The sequence below is a fragment of the Trypanosoma brucei genome, chromosome 1, assembly GCF_000210295.1.
Source record: "Trypanosoma brucei gambiense DAL972 chromosome 1, complete sequence".
In the NCBI taxonomy this organism is placed as follows: domain Eukaryota; phylum Euglenozoa; class Kinetoplastea; order Trypanosomatida; family Trypanosomatidae; genus Trypanosoma; species Trypanosoma brucei.
The window spans coordinates 386,879-407,160 of NC_026734.1; the positions used below are offsets into that span (position 1 = coordinate 386,879).

The 20,282-nt window shown below is 43.5% G+C and overlaps 11 protein-coding genes across 11 annotated transcripts; all 11 read left to right on the top strand.

Annotated features, from left to right (window-relative positions):
- Positions 1–763: 763 nt before the first annotated feature.
- Positions 764–1,729, top strand: TbgDal_I1570 (hypothetical protein, conserved; the record flags this gene model as incomplete). The annotated part of the gene is made up of 1 exon (XM_011773119.1): positions 764–1,729. One exon carries the CDS (start codon positions 764–766, stop codon positions 1,727–1,729), a length of 966 nt encoding a protein of 321 aa, XP_011771421.1.
- Positions 1,730–1,911: 182 nt separating this feature from the next.
- On the top strand, positions 1,912–2,163 carry TbgDal_I1575 (hypothetical protein, unlikely; the record flags this gene model as incomplete). The annotated part of the gene is made up of 1 exon (XM_011773120.1): positions 1,912–2,163. One exon carries the CDS (start codon positions 1,912–1,914, stop codon positions 2,161–2,163), a length of 252 nt encoding a protein of 83 aa, XP_011771422.1.
- Positions 2,164–3,073: 910 nt separating this feature from the next.
- Positions 3,074–4,615, top strand: TbgDal_I1580 (axoneme central apparatus protein, putative; the record flags this gene model as incomplete). The annotated part of the gene is made up of 1 exon (XM_011773121.1): positions 3,074–4,615. One exon carries the CDS (start codon positions 3,074–3,076, stop codon positions 4,613–4,615), a length of 1,542 nt encoding a protein of 513 aa, XP_011771423.1.
- A 614-nt stretch (positions 4,616–5,229) lies between these two features.
- TbgDal_I1590 (hypothetical protein, unlikely) lies at positions 5,230–5,727 on the top strand (the record flags this gene model as incomplete). Its single annotated transcript, XM_011773122.1, has 1 exon — positions 5,230–5,727. The coding sequence occupies one exon, from the start codon at positions 5,230–5,232 to the stop codon at positions 5,725–5,727; it is 498 nt and encodes a 165-aa protein (XP_011771424.1).
- An 821-nt stretch (positions 5,728–6,548) lies between these two features.
- On the top strand, positions 6,549–7,781 carry TbgDal_I1600 (hypothetical protein, conserved; the record flags this gene model as incomplete). Its single annotated transcript, XM_011773123.1, has 1 exon — positions 6,549–7,781. The coding sequence occupies one exon, from the start codon at positions 6,549–6,551 to the stop codon at positions 7,779–7,781; it is 1,233 nt and encodes a 410-aa protein (XP_011771425.1).
- A 950-nt stretch (positions 7,782–8,731) lies between these two features.
- Positions 8,732–10,879, top strand: TbgDal_I1610 (hypothetical protein, conserved; the record flags this gene model as incomplete). The annotated part of the gene is made up of 1 exon (XM_011773124.1): positions 8,732–10,879. One exon carries the CDS (start codon positions 8,732–8,734, stop codon positions 10,877–10,879), a length of 2,148 nt encoding a protein of 715 aa, XP_011771426.1.
- Positions 10,880–12,909: 2,030 nt separating this feature from the next.
- Positions 12,910–13,980, top strand: TbgDal_I1620 (hypothetical protein, conserved; the record flags this gene model as incomplete). Its single annotated transcript, XM_011773125.1, has 1 exon — positions 12,910–13,980. One exon carries the CDS (start codon positions 12,910–12,912, stop codon positions 13,978–13,980), a length of 1,071 nt encoding a protein of 356 aa, XP_011771427.1.
- Positions 13,981–15,338: 1,358 nt separating this feature from the next.
- On the top strand, positions 15,339–16,958 carry TbgDal_I1630 (lipase-like protein, putative; the record flags this gene model as incomplete). Its single annotated transcript, XM_011773126.1, has 1 exon — positions 15,339–16,958. One exon carries the CDS (start codon positions 15,339–15,341, stop codon positions 16,956–16,958), a length of 1,620 nt encoding a protein of 539 aa, XP_011771428.1.
- A 480-nt stretch (positions 16,959–17,438) lies between these two features.
- TbgDal_I1640 (hypothetical protein, conserved) lies at positions 17,439–17,945 on the top strand (the record flags this gene model as incomplete). The annotated part of the gene is made up of 1 exon (XM_011773127.1): positions 17,439–17,945. The coding sequence occupies one exon, from the start codon at positions 17,439–17,441 to the stop codon at positions 17,943–17,945; it is 507 nt and encodes a 168-aa protein (XP_011771429.1).
- Positions 17,946–18,169: 224 nt separating this feature from the next.
- On the top strand, positions 18,170–18,283 carry TbgDal_I1650 (T. brucei spp.-specific protein; the record flags this gene model as incomplete). Its single annotated transcript, XM_011773128.1, has 1 exon — positions 18,170–18,283. The coding sequence occupies one exon, from the start codon at positions 18,170–18,172 to the stop codon at positions 18,281–18,283; it is 114 nt and encodes a 37-aa protein (XP_011771430.1).
- A 582-nt stretch (positions 18,284–18,865) lies between these two features.
- TbgDal_I1660 (hypothetical protein, conserved) lies at positions 18,866–20,077 on the top strand (the record flags this gene model as incomplete). Its single annotated transcript, XM_011773129.1, has 1 exon — positions 18,866–20,077. One exon carries the CDS (start codon positions 18,866–18,868, stop codon positions 20,075–20,077), a length of 1,212 nt encoding a protein of 403 aa, XP_011771431.1.
- Positions 20,078–20,282: the final 205 nt, after the last annotated feature.

Below are 20,282 nucleotides of genomic sequence, written 5' to 3' on the forward strand. Positions count from 1 at the left end.
CTTTTTTTTTTTCCTCTTTTTGGAATGTTCCCGTCACTCGTCAGTTTTCCAACTGCATTACTGAAAAGAGGCGGGAACATTCCAAAAAGAGGAAAAAAAAAAGAAGGAGAAATGAAGAGAAGAGAAGAGGGATTTTGTGAATCCCAAACAAGAGAAAGGAGAGAGAAAAGATATACAATAAACCACTTGCAAATGCAAATGTAAATGTAAAAAAAAATGATTAAATTAAATTAATAAGTTATATATGTATCTGATTTAAATTGGTTTAAATTGACAAAAATAAAAAGAAAAAAAACGTTCCCTTCTTTTCCTTTTTTTTTCTCCTTTTTTATTTCTTTTTTTTTATTTTATTGTTTATACATCAGTATGGGGAAATATAAAACCAAGTAAAAGACACATATTAGTTATCATAGTAAATACACGCCATAAAAAAAAAAAAAAAGTGGGGGAGAATAACCTCGAACATCCCTTCGAAGTTGGCTAAGTTCAAAAACAAAAACAAAAAGGAAGGGGGTCACCCATACATATTTGTATTCATTAAACAAACGCAAAGAAAAGGAAAAAAAGAAAGATAGAAAAGAATAAAACAAAAGATATATATATATATATATATATATATACATATACATATACATATACATATAGAAGTAAGGAAAGAAAGAAAGAATTTTTATAAAATAAGGGAAAGAGGAATAAAAAGAAGCAATAAATATTACTTTTGAAAAAGATATCTATCTATCTGATATATATATATATATATATAATGAAGTCAGAGAAAGCAGAGAAGGCATTGCAGCTTTTTGCCTCACTTCAGGATACCATACAAGCTCAACAACAACAACAACCTCCATTTCATAGCAAATCACCATCCACATCATGTGCCATTACTAATCATATAATTCCACAGCCGGAACCGTCACGGCCAACCACATCTGAAGAAAAGAATTTGTTGAGGCGGGCGGAGGCGGCGGAATGTTTGGCTCGACGCCTACACGAAAAAAATAAACAACTTTTAGGACAAATGAGTGCATTGGAGAGACGAGGAAGAGGAGGTGCTAATGATAATTATGAAGCGGAAGCGCAACTGCTGCGGCACCTGCTGGCGGAACGGGATGTGGAAGTGCAGTGGCTTCGTGAGCAATTGCATCAGATGGAGGAAAAACAAAAACAGAAAAAACAACAATCAACTCAAATTCAAATTCAAAGTCAAAGTCAAAGTCAGAAAAAACAAAGTCCAAATCATCAAAAGTTGTTGTTGTTGCAGGCGGCAACAGCTGCAGTTGGTGGTATTAATGGGAAAAGCAGCCACAACGCCAGCATCAGAAGTGCTGACGGCAACAGTCACAACAGAAATGGTCATAACAAACAGTTGAAATGTGCACATGAGGATAATGGTGAGGATGAGGAGGAAGAAGAAGGAGTTATTATTGTGAAGCAAAGAAGGAGAAGTACGGCCAGCAACACCCATCACAGCAACATGAAAAATAATAATAATAATAATAATAATAATAATAATAATAATAATAGTGGCAATGGTAGTGGTGGTAACAACAACAATAGTATTAACAACAGCATTAGCAGCATCAGTAATATTAATAATCATAATAATCATAATCTTCTTCATCATCATCATCATCATAGGAGCAGCACTGTATCCAGCAGAGGTCAACAGGAACTGCGGGAATGGTTGCCAGGAGCCAGTTCCAGTCGTACGGAAGTGTTGTATTAATTAATTATTTATTTTATTTTATTTTACCCACTTATTTATTCATTTTTGGGCGAGTGATGAAATGGATAAGTGAAGGAGGGTGGAAAGGGGATAAGTATAAAACTGATGTTTGATTTTTTTGCTTTCGTTGCTGTTGCTGTTGTTGTTATTATTAGTGGCGGTGGTTTTAGTTTCGGCTCTTGATGAGCCTGTTGTTGCGTTTATGTGTAAGTTTAAAGGAACTGCGGCAGGGATTCCACGCGGCTGTTTTCCACGCAAAAATAAACGCTCCGACACGTTTATTTATTTATATTTTTTTTTCCCTCCCCTCCCCCCTGTTTATGTCACGCACGCATTTCACTCCCAATGTTATTATTATTATTATTGTTGTTGTTATTGTTGATGTTGCTACCATTTTCAGTGTTCCGCATCGCTGTGCCCTTCTGTGTTGTTGAGTTTGATGTTGAGCTTGTTGTTGTTTTTGTTCAACTCTTCTCTCTTCTCAGTACTACCGTTATTGTTGTCATACTTGTAAAATGTTTTACTTTCTCTTTCCCCCTATTCTTTATTTATGTATATGTTTGTGTATGTTTCTATTTATCTTGTAATGTTTTTTTTAAAAAAACTATTATTATTATTATTATTTTCTTCTCGGAGATAATATATCACTTACTGCTACTGCTGTTATCATTATTATTATTATTATTGTCCTCTTCTTTTCCTCTATTTTTTTTTTGTTTTTTGTTTTCTCTCTTTGGGGGTGGGGTATTAAAATTTGTCAACATTTTTACCTCCATCTTCCGTATTTGTTAGACCGTTTAAACCGAAGGCGTATCGTAGGCGGTGACAAGGCACGGAAAAGTATTTTTAAAAAAAAAAAAGAAGGAAGAATTATACATTTAGTTTTTCTTTTTCCTTTTTCCTTTTGCCCCTTTCTCCTCTTTTAAGGGAGAAACAAAAAAAAAGAGAAGACAGAAAGGACAAGGTGAGCATTTAGTGAATATATATATATATATATATATATTTACGACGGCAATTAGATAGACACGTAAAGAAGAAAAAGAAGAGGAAATTAAAAGGAGGAACAAGGAAAAGAAAAATATTTTGTAACAGCGCCAACAACACCAACAGTAGAAAGCAGTCAAGAAGAGAAGAGCTGCACAGTGGTTTTTGTTGTTGTTGTTGTTGTTTCTTTAGCTTTCTAAAGGATAAAAGAAAGTGAGAAGGGAAAAGAAAAAAAAGTAAGAAGTGAGAAAGAAAGAAAGATAGATAGAAAAGGTTGGGGAGAAAGGGCGGAAGATTCTTCTTTTCTCTTTTTATCTAAGAGCAGAAAAAAGAATTAAAAAAAAAAACTATCACATCACAATGCCCAACAGGCAGATCATTCAGGTATTTGAGGAATACCAAAGGGCCCGTGTCAAGTTTGTACAGACGGTGGCAGATTTTGCTTCAAAACCACAACATATTGATGCCTTGCAGCAGGCCGGTGTCATGCAACTTCTTCGGCCACTGTTATTAGATAATGTACCTTCCATTCAACAGTCCGCAGCACTTGCATTGGGAAGGCTTGCCAATTACAATGAAGAACTTGCGGAAAGTGTCGTGTCCGGTGACATACTCGCGCAATTGGTTTATTCACTCGGTGATCAGAGCCGTTTTTACAAAAAGTCAGCAGCGTTTGTGCTACGCAGCGTGGCACGACATAATGCGCAACTGGCGCAGGCGGTGGTGGGCAGTCAAGCCGTGGAGGCCCTCGTTGGATGTTTGGAGGATTTTGACCCAACGGTGAAGGAAAGCGCCGTATGGGCGTTGGGTTATGTGGCACGACATAATGCCCATCTCGCGCAGGAGGTTGTTGACAAGGGCGCCATTCCGCCATTGGTATTATGCGTTCAGGAGCCGGAGCTTTCACTCAAGAGGACAGCGGCTTCAACACTCGCGGATATTGCGAAACATTTACCGGAACTTGCGCAAGCGGTGGTGGATCAGGACGCGGTTACGCACCTCGCGCCACTCATTGGCAGCAATGATGGAAAACTGAAGCGACAGGTGTGTCAGTGTCTTGCGCAGATTGCGAAGCACAGCGTGGAGTTGGCAGAGTTGGTGGTGGAGGGAGAAATATTTCCCCGTATATTTTCGCTACTGAAGGATAGCGATGAAACGGTACGCAAGAATGCCTCCACATGTATTCGGGAGGTTGCCAAACACACACCGGAGTTAGCGCAGCTTATTGTAAATGCGGGTGGCGTTGGAGCACTCGTAGACTACACAAATGAGTCTACTGGCAGTGCACGGTTGCCGGGAATTATGACACTCGGTTACATTTCTGCATTTTCTGAGACGCTTGCTCTCGCTGTCATTGTCTCCTGTGGTATTGAGCCATTGTCTAATGCACTGGAAAAGGAACAGGAGGATCACATAAAGTCTGCGGCCGCATGGTCACTTGGGCAAATTGGCCGCCACAGTGCTGATCATGCAAAAGCTGTGGCAGACTGTAATGTACTTCCCAAACTGCTTGACCTCTACTTACATCCCAGCAGTTCGGATGATCTCCGCATGAAAAGTAAGCGGGCGCTCAAAAATATCATTCAGCGCTGCGTACAACTCCCCGCCTTGGAGCCATTGCTCCACCCGGAAGCACCAAAGAATGTTCTCAAGTACGTCTGTGGACAGTTTGCAAAGGTGTTACCAACAGATATCGCCGCCAAACGGGAGTTCGTAGCTAACCGTGGGCTTGCAACTGTGCAGCGCATTCAACCCGAACCCGGTTCCAAACTGGCGGAGTATATTCAAAGCATCAACAACTGCTACCCACCTGAGATTGTTCAATACTACTCGCCGCAGTATGCGCAGACATTCTTGGAGAAAATAGAAAACTACCATGTCCAACAAGTGCAGCAGCATTAAAGTTGTAAGCGCAACCATTTCCCATGCTGGGGGAAGGAGAGAAAAAGAAAGGAGGGATTTGTATATATATATATATATATATGTGTGTGTGTGTGTGTGTGTGTGTGTTTCCCCTCCCTCCCTCTGCCTTTGGTGTCATATGACTTATCCTATCCTCCCATATAAATATATTCATATATTTATTTATGTGTGTCTCTTTCTGATGATATGACTGCATGATTGTGTGTTGACAGAAAATAAGAAGAGACGGAGGAAAGTGCATATGCGTTTGTTTTATTATTTCCTTTGTCAACCAACCAATCCCCTTCCTCTTCCCCCCTTCCTCCCTCACTCTCTTCTCTTTCCTCTCTCTTTTTTTTTTTTCGTTGTTGTTGTTGTTGTCGTTTTTACTTTTGTTTATTTGGTTCCTCCGTCTCTTGTAGGTCCTGTGGAGTACAAACCGAATAAATAAATAAACAAACAAACAAACGAGATGATGGAAAGAGAAGGAGAAGGGAGGGTGGGGAAGGGAAAACAAAAAAAAAAGGGAGAGGAAAGAGAAACGCATGGGATTTGGAAAGTGCGCTGGTGCTGATTTGGCAACGCATAATTTTTTTTTTTTGAAGAAAAAAAAAATGTATATGTACAGTTTTTTTGAGGTGCAAGTAGAGAGCAGGGCGGCAGCGGTGCAAAAGATGTGTTGGGTTTTCGTTTTGTTCGGTTTCATTGTTGTTGTTGTTGTTGTTTCTGTTGTGTTTTTGTTTTGTTTTGTTTTTATTTTCGTTTACTCTTTTCTCTCTTCTCTCTTCGCTTCATTCATTCATTTTTTTTTTGACTGCAGGGCGCTCGTAATCAACCTCAGCAACAAATATCAACAAAAAAAAACGCATTTATACTTATATACTTTTTTGTTTATATTTTTACACGTATATTACGTGTGTGCTGTACGATGTGAGACTTTTTCTTTTTTCTTTTTTTCTTTTTACCCGTTACGCAGCCTTCCCTTTACGGTCTGCAAAAAAAAAAAAAAAAAGTATCATGACAAAATACATTCATGTCTGCATATATTTACAAATATATGTTTGTTTGTTTGTTTGTTTGTTTGTTTGCTTGAGGTTGTAATAAATATGTAAAATTGCAAAAAAAAAAAAAGTATGTGATTGAGTTGATGGGAATGAAAGATGTTGAAGTGAAATGAGGTCTTTCATCGTGTTCCTTACATGTACATGTGTGGGGGGGAAAAAAAAGAAAAAGAAAACGAAAACGGACAAATAACAACAACGACGACCAAAACCAAAACATGAAAACAATAAAAAAGAAAAGAAAAGAAAAGAAAAACACCGCTTCACCCCGTCGCTGCCTCCTTGGCAACGTCTTTTCATTAATTATCTCCTCGCCATTTTATTTTTTGTTTGTTTGTTTGAGGTTGGGTTTCCTCAACCGTCATGATGTAAAATGCAAAAAAAAAAAAAAAGGAATTGGCTTCGAATTAGCCTGAAATCTCAACAAATCTCTCTTTTTCGTCTTCTCTTCCCTTTTTTTTCTCTCTCTTCTTCTTCTCTCGGTTTAATGAACGTTACGTCTCTTATCTTTAAATTTGCGGTAGGAGAATGCCTTCACCGAATTTAGATTAAAGGAAAAAAATATCAAAGTCTGGGAAGGCGAACAACAACAAAAACAAAAAAGAACAAAAGGAGTGCGTGCCCCCCCTTTTTTTTCCGCTTTTGAGGGAAGGGGCACCATTTTTAAAAAAAAATAAGTAAAATAAGAAAATAAGCGCAGGTTCGTATCATTGTATTCACATATATATATATATATATTCATATTGATTTAGTCATTGGTTTGTTTGTTTGTTCGCTCGTCACATTATTCAGGGGTATTATTGTTTAGTAAAGCGGTGTGTCCCTTCCATATCTTTTATCAACAGACATTTGTCATTTATTTTCATATTTATATGGAACAGTGCTGCGGGGCGGCCGCGATCACGGATGCTGTGGATTTGAGGGATGTTATAACATCCAGCAGGAAGCGGCGACGCGTGGATGTGGGCGAGTGTGAGGAATTGTGGCAGCAAATAAACAAAATACTTCAAGAGACCTTCACTGAACCTCAAATGGTGGTGCAGAGAAATGAAAAGGAAATGGATACCATAACTGTTACGATTCTCGCACAGTTGTATCGTGTCTTACGCGATTGTTGGTGCTTCAGTGGAGATCCTTATGATCTGTTTGAACCTGTGACGAATTTGCACGACGTAACGAAAAGAGTCCTGATGACAAGCGGGGGTTATGTGCTGACGCCTGATTCGCAAAATCTCCTTCTCGGAAGTGATGCAAACATGGCGTATGTTGGAATCCTCCTTTCGAGGGTTTATCGAGTACTGGTGGGATATGGGCACCTTCATTGCATCCCACCTGAAGATGCAGGAATAACAAATCTAGAAAATGAGGTGTGTATTGTGCTGAGAAATCGCCAAGGCCTCACTGGTGTTGAAAGTGATTTGATAAAAGAAATATGTTCTACCCTTCGGTCGCAACTGCAGGACCCCACAGGCACAGCAGTGGCATTGTTTGAAGAATGGCCGCTACTTGAAACCAACGAATTCGCTCGACTTGTGGCAGACTTCAACATGAAGTTTATCGAATTCCTTCCATTCCTGCCGACGGAAGGAAGTGGAGGGGCGGCCTTTTGCTTAATTCCAAGTAATAATTATGACACGGTGTGGGGTCGCGTTGTGAGCTGTGGAAGTTGTTGGGTAGCGGGAAAGATGTGTGCGCAGTCGTTTCTTGTGAGCCCCAGTGGGCCATTAATTGTACATTTGTTGAGGTGTCAGCGGAAGGACGGAATTCCATATGATGGCGGTGCTCATGTGACGGTGTCCGGCAACGAAGATGAAGTGATTCTGAGAGAATGGCTCCGTCAACGCCTGTGGACGCCACAACCTACTGTTATAGTGCAATGGTGGAGAGCAAATGTTTTATCTTCATGTGTTGACTTTCCATCCTCATTAATAAGTGAAGTTGATAATGGACCTGGGAATCATAAGTTTGAGCGGTGCTGGCCGCAGTTCATTGATGGCGCAGCGGACTGCTTGCCTGCAGTTTGGGTGCGTGGGTTGCAAGTTGTTTCAAGTGTTAAAGTTGATGTTGAGTGTTGTGTGTGTCGTATGGTGTCGTGTCGGTGGTAATGTTAAAGCGAAGGAACTTCCCCTACACCAAGTTTGATACAGCTGCGGTGTGGTGGTTTTATCTCTTGAATTTACTTTACACGGGAAATGAGGGGACGGGGGGGAACCTTCCGATACATTTGCACTATTTGGATATCCCACCACCACCCACGCGTGTTTTCCACACAAAAGAAAATTTTACATCTCTCTCTATTATTATTATTTTTTTTCACCGTTTGCCTCCTCCTCCTCCCTGCCTGCCTGCACATATACTCACTAGCACATACATTTATTTGTTTGATTACATATATATATATATATATATATATATATATATTCCTTACATCTTTCCCTTTTCCTTTTTTTTTTTGATTTTATCTCCTTCTATACAAACGACTTGTTGATCAATTGATTCAGCGTGTAAGCAAAGGGAACGAGGGGTTGGAAATTGGTTACAAGGGTCTTTTTTTTTTTTGTTTTTTTTCCTCTTTCTTTTTCTTTTTTTCAGTAGTTTACAGAAGGGTTGTCGCAGTTGCGGTCCAGCGGACAAGCTGGTGTTTCGCACTGATCCGTAAAAGGTTCTAAAAAGTAGAGAGAATTGTACCGTTTCACACTTATTTATCCCTAGGCAGCAGCATAATTTAAGAATTTTTTGCCTTGTAAAAAAGAAAAAAAAAGAGAGAAGAGAGTGATAGTGATAGTGGCCTTGCGCACAGGCACGGAAGTTCAGAAGAAGCACAATTCCTTTTTTTTTTTTTTGTTTTGTTTTGTTGTTTTTTTTTAAGAGTTTTGTACGAAAGATTAATAGAGCAGCTCGGGTCCCACGTACTGCGGGTCTAGATTTTATATCTATCTACCTATATATATATATATATTATTTATAACATTGAGGTCATATACCCTACCCATTTTTCACCTCCAGAGAGTGTGAAATTATTAGAAGGGTAGCGCGGCGGGCACGAAGTCATAGAATGGACTCGCTACGCTCGCTTCCCGCGCATCCGCCTATTCGTAGCAGCAAAGAACGAGAAAAAGGTTTGCGTCGGCTACGAGTTATTGCATGTGGCATCGAAATTGACATCCCTGCAGAGGGTGAAACTTCAGTGAGGGCACTTATGCGAGCCGTCGTTTCGTTGGCATTTCCCGACCGCCGCTCTCATGGAACACATTGTTGCCTTTTCCATGGCGACAGAGCGCTACCGGAGTCAACACGAGTAGCTGAATTGCCTCCCAATGCGGTGTTGCATCTTCATTTTGTTGCAGACGGACTCGGCACGGGAATCACTCGTTCTGAGGAGCGGGATGCGGTGCCGTACACACACACTGTCCCTGGCGCAAACCGTGGCATTCTCCGTCATTCCGCCTCACCTGTGATGCTCTCACCACTTGACACAATACAACTGCAGCAGCGTGGAGGTTCTTATGATGGGCCGCGTATGCCAAATCGCATTAGTAGTGGCCCCAGTAGCACTTCACCAATGCCAAACCCTTTGCGTAGGTATGGACAGTGGCAACAACGGAATATAGGTCTTACGGCATCCGCTACAATGATGGGGAGTTCCACTGATGCAGGGACGGGAAGCCGTGCAACACTTCCTCTGCCTATGGGTTCTTACCCACGCTTGCGAAGGGAATACCAAACAACAAGCCCCGCAAGGGACCAATTGACCACAGATGGAAGCAGAATTAGTATCACTGTCATGCTCTTAAAGCGAAACACAACTGAAGATAAGGATAACGCCAAGGGGGATGACCAACAGGCGACATCAGTCACGTCGCTTGAGTGTGGCAGCGGTGGAGCAAGTTCCAGTGACGGAACTGTGGCGTATCGCCGTCTGCGTGTGGAAAGTGACTATCCCGTGGGAACACTGCGGGAATTCTTTGGAATAACCTCAGATTATTGTATTTACTTGGGTGAAACTGCCATTAAAGATGACAGGGCGCCATTCGGCTCGTTGCAAGGGGTGTCCACGCAAACATTTAGCTTTCGTCCATACCCTACCGCTCGTGCAGGCTTGAGTCTTGCAACCACTAGTGTCAACGTGGCGCACACGAACGCGGGGAAGGCGAAATCTAAAGTCGGTGAAGGCAAAGACAAAACCACCAAAAGCGTTAACAGTAACCTCTTAAGCAGTAGTAGCCCCAGTGGTGTGGGGAAAACCAAGTCGGAGTTGGATGAAACGAAGGAAAAGGAAAAGGAGAAGGAGGAGGTGAAGGAGGAGGTGGCAGCGGAAAAGGAAAAGGAAAAGGAAACTAGAAGTGAAACTGTAGAATATATGAAGTTGAATGCAGTACCTGTTACGGATGTAAATAGCATCGGCGACAGCGACGGTGGCGGTGGTGGTGGTGGTGGTGTGAGTAGTGAAGGCCAACAGAAGAAACACAAGAAATGTGTCACTGCAGAGGGGCCCGAGTCAGTGGGTAAGGCCGGCAACTGTGAATGTTCAAGTAATGATGGCAATGCATCAACGGTAGGGGACCCCCTTGAAACAACAATGCCTTTCGAGTCCCCATCAAAAGCCACGCGTAGCCGTCTTGCCGCGGAGGCATTGTTGTCTCAAACCCATCCGGGACCATTTTTGGGTAGTGGTGACGCTTTAAGTAAAGCAAGGAGTTTGGTCCGTGCAGAACTCATGGGAGAACCCCCGTTACATGAATTTGGTTCGTTGTCATTTGGTGCAGGGTTGGGGAGGAGATTCGGCGGTGGAAGAGTTGAGGCGGGGGGCGTACGTTTGGCTTTGCGACCCCATTCGTTAGCACCGTTGGAAACCTCTGGGGATGTGCGGGGTTGGCGAGAGGAGGGACAAACTCAACATCATTACGGAACCGTAACCATCACGCCACCAACGCCTACGGAACGGGGAACTGTTGTTGTGCCCGTCCCTCCACTACGTCCAGTAGATGTTTTAGTGGACGATACCAACGTGAAGGGTCATCACACATTGGCACCTTTAAGTGGAGTGTCACATCCCGTTTCTATTCTTTCATCGGGTCTCATGCAAAGGCATCGTCGGAATGTTGTTGGTAGCGGCCCCGTTATTGTAGAGGAGAAGCAGCAAAACAATACTGTAAGCCAACAAACCCCACCTTCTGTAGATCCAACAAAAGAAAAAAATTAATAACATGAAGTCATGATGCATGTGAGTTAAGAGGAATCGGGTGGAGAGATAAAATGCGTGTGTGCGTTACATTTCCTCGCAACTATTCCGATCCTCACGCAGCAGTTACCGCATCCTTCCTACCTCCTCTCTCTTTTTTTTTTTGTATTCATGGTTTAGTTCCCTTTATATAATACTGCACATGGTTGTCGTGCGGTGTTGTTTCGTTTGTTTGTTTGTTTTCTGTTTATTATTATATATGTATGTTTGGGCGTGTTGTTGTTGTTGTTGTTGTTGTTGTTTCTTTCATTTTCAATCCTCTCACGCAAATTTACACCAATCGGTTGCAGACGCCAGTGACCCTGTGCCAAAAGACAAATATAAATTTAAATATGAAAACCTGACAGCGTGGCGCATCATCGGGCGCATATATATATTATATATATTATATTACAATGTGGTTTTGGAAGGTGCAGGGAAATGTGTGTGTTCACCAATGGTGTAGTAGTCCCTCACTCCGTTATTATAGCCGCAATGATGATGATGATAATAATAATAATAGCAATAATAACGAAGCAAATGGAATGAGAATAGGTGTGTGCTTTTTTTTCTTTTTCTTTTTTTTTTGAAGCAGGAAATGAGGACGAAAGATTTTTTTGGAGGCAAATGAAAAAAAGAAAGTGGGGGAAGTAGAAAAGTGGGGAAATGTGTGAAGTTAATTTAGATACGCAAGTGGGAAACGGAAGATGGAAATGTTGCCGTGAGTTTTGTTGTTGCTGAGTTTTTGTTTTCTTTTTTTTTTTTTCTCCCTCAAACGCCAACAGCAGCGGTTTGTTTTACCTCCTCTTCCTCCCGCTTATCATTTATTAATTTCATCTTTTTTTGTTCTTTTTTGTTCTTCGTCTGTTTTTTTCTTTTTGTTAATTTTATTGTTCACCGCAGTTACTGCTTGACTTCCACGGGTGAACAATCTCACTCCGCAGAAACACACGTTCCTTTTTTTTTTCATTAAAAAGGACGGGCGTTGTTTTTTTTTTTTTTTGTCTCTTTCCTTCATTCAAAAAGCCGAAAAAAAAAAAAAGAGAGAACTGTTCACAACTTTCAGGTGGACTAGACTTCATCTTCCGTATGCATTACTAAAACTACAACTTCCCTGCGCCCGAAACCAGATTCCCTTTTTTATTTTTATTTTGTCTTATTTTCTTCTTGTTGCCATGCTTTACATTATTAAATTCATCGGCTGCTTCCTCGCGATGTGCTGTCCACGTACTGCCGTCGAACAATTTGCATACCTCATTTTCTTTCTTTCTTTCTTTACCACATATTTATAAATAAATATATGCTTCCCGCATTTCCCATTCCCTTTTGTGGTGTTGTTGTTGTTGTTGTTGTTTTTGAATCATTCAAACAACTCCATGTATATATATATATATATATACATGCTTACTTAGTTGTTTAATTGTACATGTGTTTGTGTTTTTGTTTGTATGCGGGTGTGCGTGCAATTTTTTCCCTTACATGTGTTTAGGAAGCGCTGATGATAATATGATGATGTTGAACATGTTTCTGCTACTATTCTTCAATCCGTATTTCTGTTATTATTTGTTCTTTTTATGTCCATCTGCCTTCTTTTTTTTTGTTTAACTTCTTCTTTTCTTTGTATTTCATGTTACTATTCATTCATTCATTCGTTCCATTATTTTCTCTTCTTTATGCACCTGCTAGATCAAAAAAGGGAAGGGAATAAGAGGAAAAAAAAAGAATAAGGCGGTTAAATATAGTCAATAGGAAGGAACAGAAGGCGTGCAAAAAAAAAAAAAAAGAGGAAACGCGCCACACACATAAACACACAAAACCCCGTAGTCTGGCCCTACCGTCATTTTGTTCTTCTTTTTTCTTTTTTTCTTTTGTCTATTGTTGTTGTTGTTGTTGTTGTTTTTAAATTCGGTATTTTTTTGTTGTTATTTCTGTCGCGTGTGTTTCCCTCCCTTCCCCCTCCACAAACACACATACACGCAAGCACACAAATACCACCGCCGTCGGTTAACATTATGTTTAGATTGTCATTTGCCGCATTCACATCGGTAGCGGCAGGTAGCCGGAGTGTGGGATGCTCCACTACATTTAGCACAACAACATCAGCGGCAGCATCAGCATCAGCATCATCACCATCATCAGCAGCAACGGGAAAAGAGGCATATGAAGCTTTGATGAAATTTCTCACCTCCAGTGGAGCTACTTTTGAAGGCGTGGCGGTACGACCGAGTGCTGAACAGTGCCGTGGCCTCATCGCAACACAAACCTTCCGTGAAGGCACAACAATTCTTTCAGTGCCCATGACAACTCTCTCCATTACAGCAGATCGATTGCTCAATACGGATTTTATACGATCGCTCAACCCTCCCACACGCGATGATGTGCGGCGACTTCTCATGGCGCGTGGTGTTAATGATCCCGTGTTATGCGATCAGGTGCATTTGGCACTTCTTGTCGCGGGTGAGAGAATTAATGTACACTCGCCATTTGCTCCATACTTTGATGTTTTACCATATCCAGCCATAGATGATACGGCAGTAATACAACGTTACAAAGATGTGTTGGACCCAACGCAATTGTTGGAGTGGGATGATCACCAACGTGACTGGGTGACGGTACTCCGAGCCTTAACGGATCAATGGGGAAATGGAGGTCCACCAGTTGAAGTGTGTTATTGGGCTTGGAGAACTGTTCTTAGTCGAATGCATATGTTACCGGACAGGGGACTCGCACCAGCAGATGTGGGATCAAGTTTACATTACTCCGCACTCGCCACATATGGCCGAGCTGAGCGACAAACTCGCATTATGAAACGACTTCGCGCCACCATCGGTGCGGTGTTTGGTAGTGATGGCGTGGCGGAGGATTATCGTCTTGTTCCCACATTACTTCCGTTACTTGATATGGTGGATCATTTACCTTCCAGTAATGTAAGTGTTGAGGTGCAACCACGGGGTGATAGAGGGAGTTGTGGTGAATTGCAGGCATTGCGAGAAATACAAGCGGGGGAACATATTGGTTTTAGTTTTAACCGCTCGCAGGGAATTCCTTTCACGCTTTATCGCTTTGGGTTTCTGCCTCTATAGTGTTGGAAAAAAAAAAACAAACAAAAAAGGAAAAAGGAAAAAGGAAATGAAAAAGAAAAAAGAATAACAGGAAGAGGAAGAAGAAAAAAAAAAAGAGTAGAAAGGATTAGGATAAGGATAAGGAGCAAACAAACAGACAAACAAGCAAGCAATGTAAATATTATAGTTGAAAAGTTTAGATAAATAGAATGGAGTGAGGTTGAGGGAATTTGTGGTGTACAGTAATTAAAAGAAAGAGGAGGTGTACGGTTTTGTGAAGCAGAGGGGGGGAAACGGAAAATTAAAAAAAAAAAAGAGGTGAGATGTTTCATGTAAGCCGCGGCTGTGCGGCTCTTGTCGTACATTCACCCACCTATTCGTTGATGATGCTGCTATTGTTTGTTTTGTTGTTGTTTTGCTTTATTTTTTATTGTTATTATATTATTATTTTTATATTTATTTATTTTTTTTGACGAGTACGCCGCCCCTTTTTTTTTTTTGTGTGTGTGTGTGATCATCATCTTTTCCCTCTCCACTGAAAGAAAAAAAAACCATAGGCGCTTTCGCCTCGCGATGGCGTTTCTCTTCCATAGAAGCACCACAGCAGATATTGTTTATTCCATTTATTTACCAACAGTCGTCTTGTTTTGTTTTGTTTTGTTTTTCTTTTCCTTTTCCTTTTCCTTTTTTTTTACGAAAAAAAAAAGTTTTGTTTTATTTTGCCACGTTTTAGATCTTCTATAGAAAAGAACAGAAAAAAAAAATTTTTTTAATATATAAACATATATACATCCTTACTAAAATAAAAATGCGTAACTGATTGAATGGTTATGATAGTAAGGGACTTTTAGGAACTGAATCGTTGCCTCCTGTGGGCGGCCGGTTAGTCCGGTTGTTTTTTCCGCCATTTGCGTATCATGAGAGGAAATGACGGCAATTCGTCGCGGATCCCCACAGGCGCTTTTGTTACTTTGGCTGAATGAAGCTACTATTATTACTGTTATTGTTATTGTTGCCTTTTATGTTTTTTTTGGTTTTTTAATATCTTGTTTTGTTGTTGTTTTTGGTTTCGGCATCCTTTTTTTCTCACCTTCTTCCCCTCCTCCCTTCCTCTTATATCCTCCTATACATCTAAAAATAAAAATAAAATAAATAATAGCAGAGGTGGAGAATAAAAGGGAAAGTGAACAAAGTAGAGAAGGAGCACCGAGACAAGTGTGCGTCATCACGTGGCGTTTAGAGTTTACGGAAAGATTTACATACATGCCAGTCAGCAAAGGCGGTTTGAGTACTAAAAGGTGTGTGTTCATACATCCTTGTACTTTCCTCACATCTATATATAGATATATATCTATCTATATCTGTAGATATATATAGATATGCAAATGATGGGACGGGCCACAATGCATTTGCGCTCTGCTGCATCCTCTCTAGTTAGCAGGGCGCGACTCATCCCCAGCAGTTTCTTATGGCCTTGTTTAATACTCACGAAAGAATCGCTCCACGTGGGTGTTATTGCTTATCGCACATTTATCCATTCCCGCGTGCGGCTCGTGCTGCGGACCGCTGTTGGAGTACCCATCGCCTCCGTCTCGCTTTATCTTTCTTATGCCCTTTTCGCCTGGTATCCGGAGCCAACAGCTGCAGTGAGTACCGATTCCGTTGCTGACAGGCCGCTGTTGCGATGCACAAGTGATTTGCTTGAGTTTGGCCGCAGTTGTGCTGGTCGCTACCATCGTATCGAAAGCAACAGTACCGCAGGAATGACGGGTTGGGGAAGGAAACTCCCCGAGTCGGAAAGAAATGAAGTAGTGGGTGATGTGCTTTACATTCTGCGGTGTATGGAGGCCATTAGAGGAACCTTTGAGGAGCGGCAACTTGTAACACCTCGTGCGGATCATGGTGCCGCGTGTCCTGCGGAAGAACTGCTGCGGATTGTTTTGGCCATCTCCCTCGATCAGGAATGGTTTGATATTGTGGAGGCCGCTCGCGAGATGTTTGAGCAAGTCGTCAGGGACCGGCCGGTGCCTGCGCAGGCAAATGTGACCAGCGCTATTGCTGACCTTTGCGCACTTTCCTACGAACTGGAGCATTGCACGGACTCATCAGAGGTGACTGTAACCCAGCGGCAACGTGTGGCACGGGCTGTTGATTCCTTTCGTCCGGAAAAGTCTGTGCGGGAACTGTGCACCATCGCAGCTGAGATCGCCGTGCTTCCGCTCGTGGACCTTGACGAAACCACGCGTTGCCTCATGTTGACGCGAAGTAGCCCGGGCTACCGTCCACAGCTTATCATAACATTCATTGGCACGAATAGCTGGCGGAGTTGGTTGACAAACTTAAGATATTGGCCGAGAGCGCCTCCTGCTGGATTGTTCGGCACTCAACTTCGTGTTCATGCGGGCTTCTTGGGAATGTTGCAATCCATTCATTTCGCTGAGGCTGCGGAGGACTTTGATCAAATCATTCTCATTGGACACAGCATGGGTGGTGCTCTGGCGCAACTTGCTGGAGTGTGTCTTGCCAATGGTAAGTCGTCTCGTCGTGTCACAGTGCTGACAGTCGCGTCTCCCCGCGTATTTGCGGTTCGGCACGGTACTTTATGGCCCTTAAGGAGTTGGCTAAGTGGAACAGAACTGACAAAAAATGAGAAGGTTGTGATTGCAGGTGCTGAGGAAGGAAGGGAAATTGATGATGAAAAGAATCAACATGTGCAATACAGCGACTGTGAGGCAGACGTGTCGCGGGCTCTCCCCGAAAACTACCGCCATATTCGAGTTTTTATGTATGCCGATGTGGTGCCGAAACTCCCCCCGGTGTTTCTGGGTTACCACCACGTCGGGACGCCGCTGCCGTTGCACACGGGTTGCCCGACACGCAAGTCATTTGTTGGTTGGGGACTGTGGTCCCAATGTTTCCACAGTGCAGAAATGTATAAAGCCGTGCTTGAGCGGCCCGTCGTGGCGCAGCGGCAGCGGTATTACAAATCCTTATCATAAATATGTGTTGCTCATGCGCAGCCCAAAACACGCATACGGTTACATATATTTATTTATATATTTATATGTTCACGCCTATGCCAGTGTCTATGTGTATGTGTATTGCTGAGGTGCGATAGACAGCTCAAACGGGGTACCTTCCACCGTTGTTGATTATATATTTCTACTGTTCGAACGCTTGGAAAAATATTTTATTTCATTTCATGTACGTCACCCGCCTTCCTTTGTCATGTTTTGGTGCTCTTGAAGGCTGGTAATCACCCCTTTCTTTTACATATTTTTCCTCGCTGACTAAATGTCAATAGTGGAAGGCGCACCGCGTGCACTAACAGTAAAGGGAGAAGAGAAAGCAAAGAGAATAAATTCAGTCGCGCGAGTGAAACAGACGAGAAGGAAAACGAAAAGCGAAAGAGTATAGGCAGGCAGAAGGGGGGAGAGAAGGAAGGATACAAAAAAAAGAAAAAAGAAAAAGGAAGAGTCATGGAGTCAGGGAAGAATGCTCACCGCCTGAACCGCATCTTCCGCAAGCCCAAGACGATGGTGGCCCCACGTGCCTGGCGCCCAGCGGCAGATGGAGAAGGCGAACGGCAGCAGCCTTTCAGCGGTGTTTCGCTTCAACGGATAAACGCCATGATCAGCGAACTCTCCGAAGAGGAGCGAACTCGGGCGTTGGCCCAACAGGATCCCCCAACAGTCGTACAAGAGGAACTCGCCAAACGGGCGGCGCGATTTGGCCTCACAATAGAGCGAGCAGACGCGGGCAACAATGAAAAGACGGCCTCGAGTGATATTACACCAGAGGTGCAGGCGGTGTTTCAGAGACGCATGGAGCGATTTGGGCAGTCCGCGGCGGAGGAAGCCATGCAAAAACGCGTGGCTCGGTTTGGTAATGCAGCCACGTCTGCTGAAGGCCCCGGAGTGGAGCTGAAGTTGTCGGAAGCGGATCGTGAGGCAATGCAGCGCAGGCAGAGCCGCTTTGGGGGCTAAGGCGGCTAACAATCTCTAGAGGCAGGCCGACTTACGCAACTGGGCGTCTCTTTTGGTGGGGATAACTCTTGGTGGTGCTTTGTTTTGTTTTTGGTTTTGTTTTCTTTTTTTGGGAGCACTTTTGCTATTGTTACCCTCAATGTTCCTTTTTTTGTTTTTTTCTTCATTCGTTTCGTATACAAGAACACAGCGTTGTAGCTTTTTCCGCCCGTCGTCACATAATTATGTGGGTTTCCATCTACCGATGTGGGGCCCGCGCGACTTTACCGCAGGCACAGAGAGGGAAAGAGGATGAGGAAGGCTTTGAGGCGGAGGTGGTAAAAGTTAAAGAGGATTAAGAGGAAGGAATCGGGAGGGAAAAAGGGGGGAAAGTGAAGCGGTGACGTAAGGGGAGAGATGACCCTGCACGTGCTTTGGCTGATCGACTAATTGGGTTGGAGGGAAGAGGAATTAGGAAGAAAAGGGTAAGGAAAGAGGATATACATGCACGAACCGTCTGGGAAGTGTGGCGCCTAATTATTTATTTTTAACCCATCCCCATTTCTTGTTGTCTTCTCAGTGGTTCTTAATTTTTATAACTCCCCTACGCACTGTGAAAGCACTCACATCCTTCTCCCCCTCCCCCCTCATATCAGTTGCCCTTTTTGTGCTTTTGGCATCACATGTCATGGTGCATATGTTCATCATATCCTCCGAGTCCGCCTGCGCGGGTCCACTTAACGCATCTGTAACATAAAAAGCATATAAACACACGGGCACAAACAACGTGTATTCCATGCGCGGGAATGCAGCCGGCACCCCCATGTCCCACTGCTGTCGTGGAGACACAAACAAACGAGCGTCTCCCATTATTTTTGTTTTTGTTTTTGTTTTGCTCTTTACTTACCATCGAGCGAAGCAAAAAGTAACAGACAGTAGAAATGTCGGTCAGTTCCCCGCTCGCCAGCAGCGGTGAGAGGGAGCAATATGGCCCGCAGGAACAGCGGCAATATGGATTCGTTCCCGTTCAAATGACAAATTTAGTTCCCGTACGCGTGGTCAGTGTGCACGGCGACTTTTTCGATATGGAAATACATCAGGACGCACCACTGCATATAGTTCAGAGAGCAGCTGAGGACTGCTTTAAGGTCCGCCCTGAGTTGCAGTTACTGACGCACAACCGGAAGCCAATAAACCCCAATCAGTCTCTGAGGCGCAATGGTTGTCTGCTATTGAAAGGCGATCCGTTTGTCAAAATTGTGCTTGATGTGAAGAAGGGGTCAAGGCTCAACATTGTCTGCCAAATGGCCCACTGCGAACCCATACCGCTCGCTTGCGAGGCTGAAGACACGATTTGGGATGTCAAAAAGAAGTTCTGCTCATCTTTAGAAAAGTCGGAGGTCACACCGCAGCGCATTCGCCTGTTGTGGCGCTATTGGGAGCTGAACGATAAGGCCACAGTTGACTATTACCACATCCCCACCAATTCAAAACTGACTGTGATGAAGAAACGGGACATCTTAGGCGGACAACAAACAGAAAGACGCAGGGCGCCCTCACAGAGACGGAGACAAGATGTCCAGAGACGTCACGAACGCTGCGACGCCGATACCGATGATGTGGCAGCGTGGCCGAAAGCACCATCAGTTGTTCCACCATACGAAAATTATAGACAAGCATCCGGCCGTGAACCGCTGGAAGGCGAAGATAGTCGCTCAAAAACGCCGAATGCGAATGGTAGCGCCCAAGTGGTGGAAGGTGGGGCGGATCGGGACAGCCATCATCCCCCAATTCGGGCGTGGCCCCCCTTGCCCCAAGAGCAATTTGGCCGGGCTGTAATTCCTCTTTATCCGATAGTCCCACCCCTCTCCGGAGGAAGTTATTATAGAGAGCCTCGCGCACAAACGCCCGACAGGCGACCCGCCGTAGTGCCGGTGGCAGAGGCAACACAAGTTGTGGATTTTACCGAGGTTCAACGCCTGAGGATGGAGGTGGAGGAGTTAGGACGGCGTATGGAGACCTGCGTCACAGATCGGGCGGAGTTTTCGGCGATGGAGGAATCATTCCGCGCCGCTGTGACGCGAGTGTCGGAATTGGAGGCATCCGTTGGCCGGGTTCAGAACCTACTGAAACGAGCGCTTCACTTGATGTGAAGAGGGTATAACACGGTGTGTGGGTCTTGTGTTTTTCGTGGTGGGAGCACTGTGTTTGTAATGTGTATATTCCTGTTTCGTCACGTGTGTTTTACACGGAGATGAAGGAAGCATGACGCTGCGACTCTGCAAGTTTTGCTTAAGAGCACATATCACACACTCGAGGGTGTTGTGGGTCTGAGCGATTGAAGGGAGGGGAATAAAG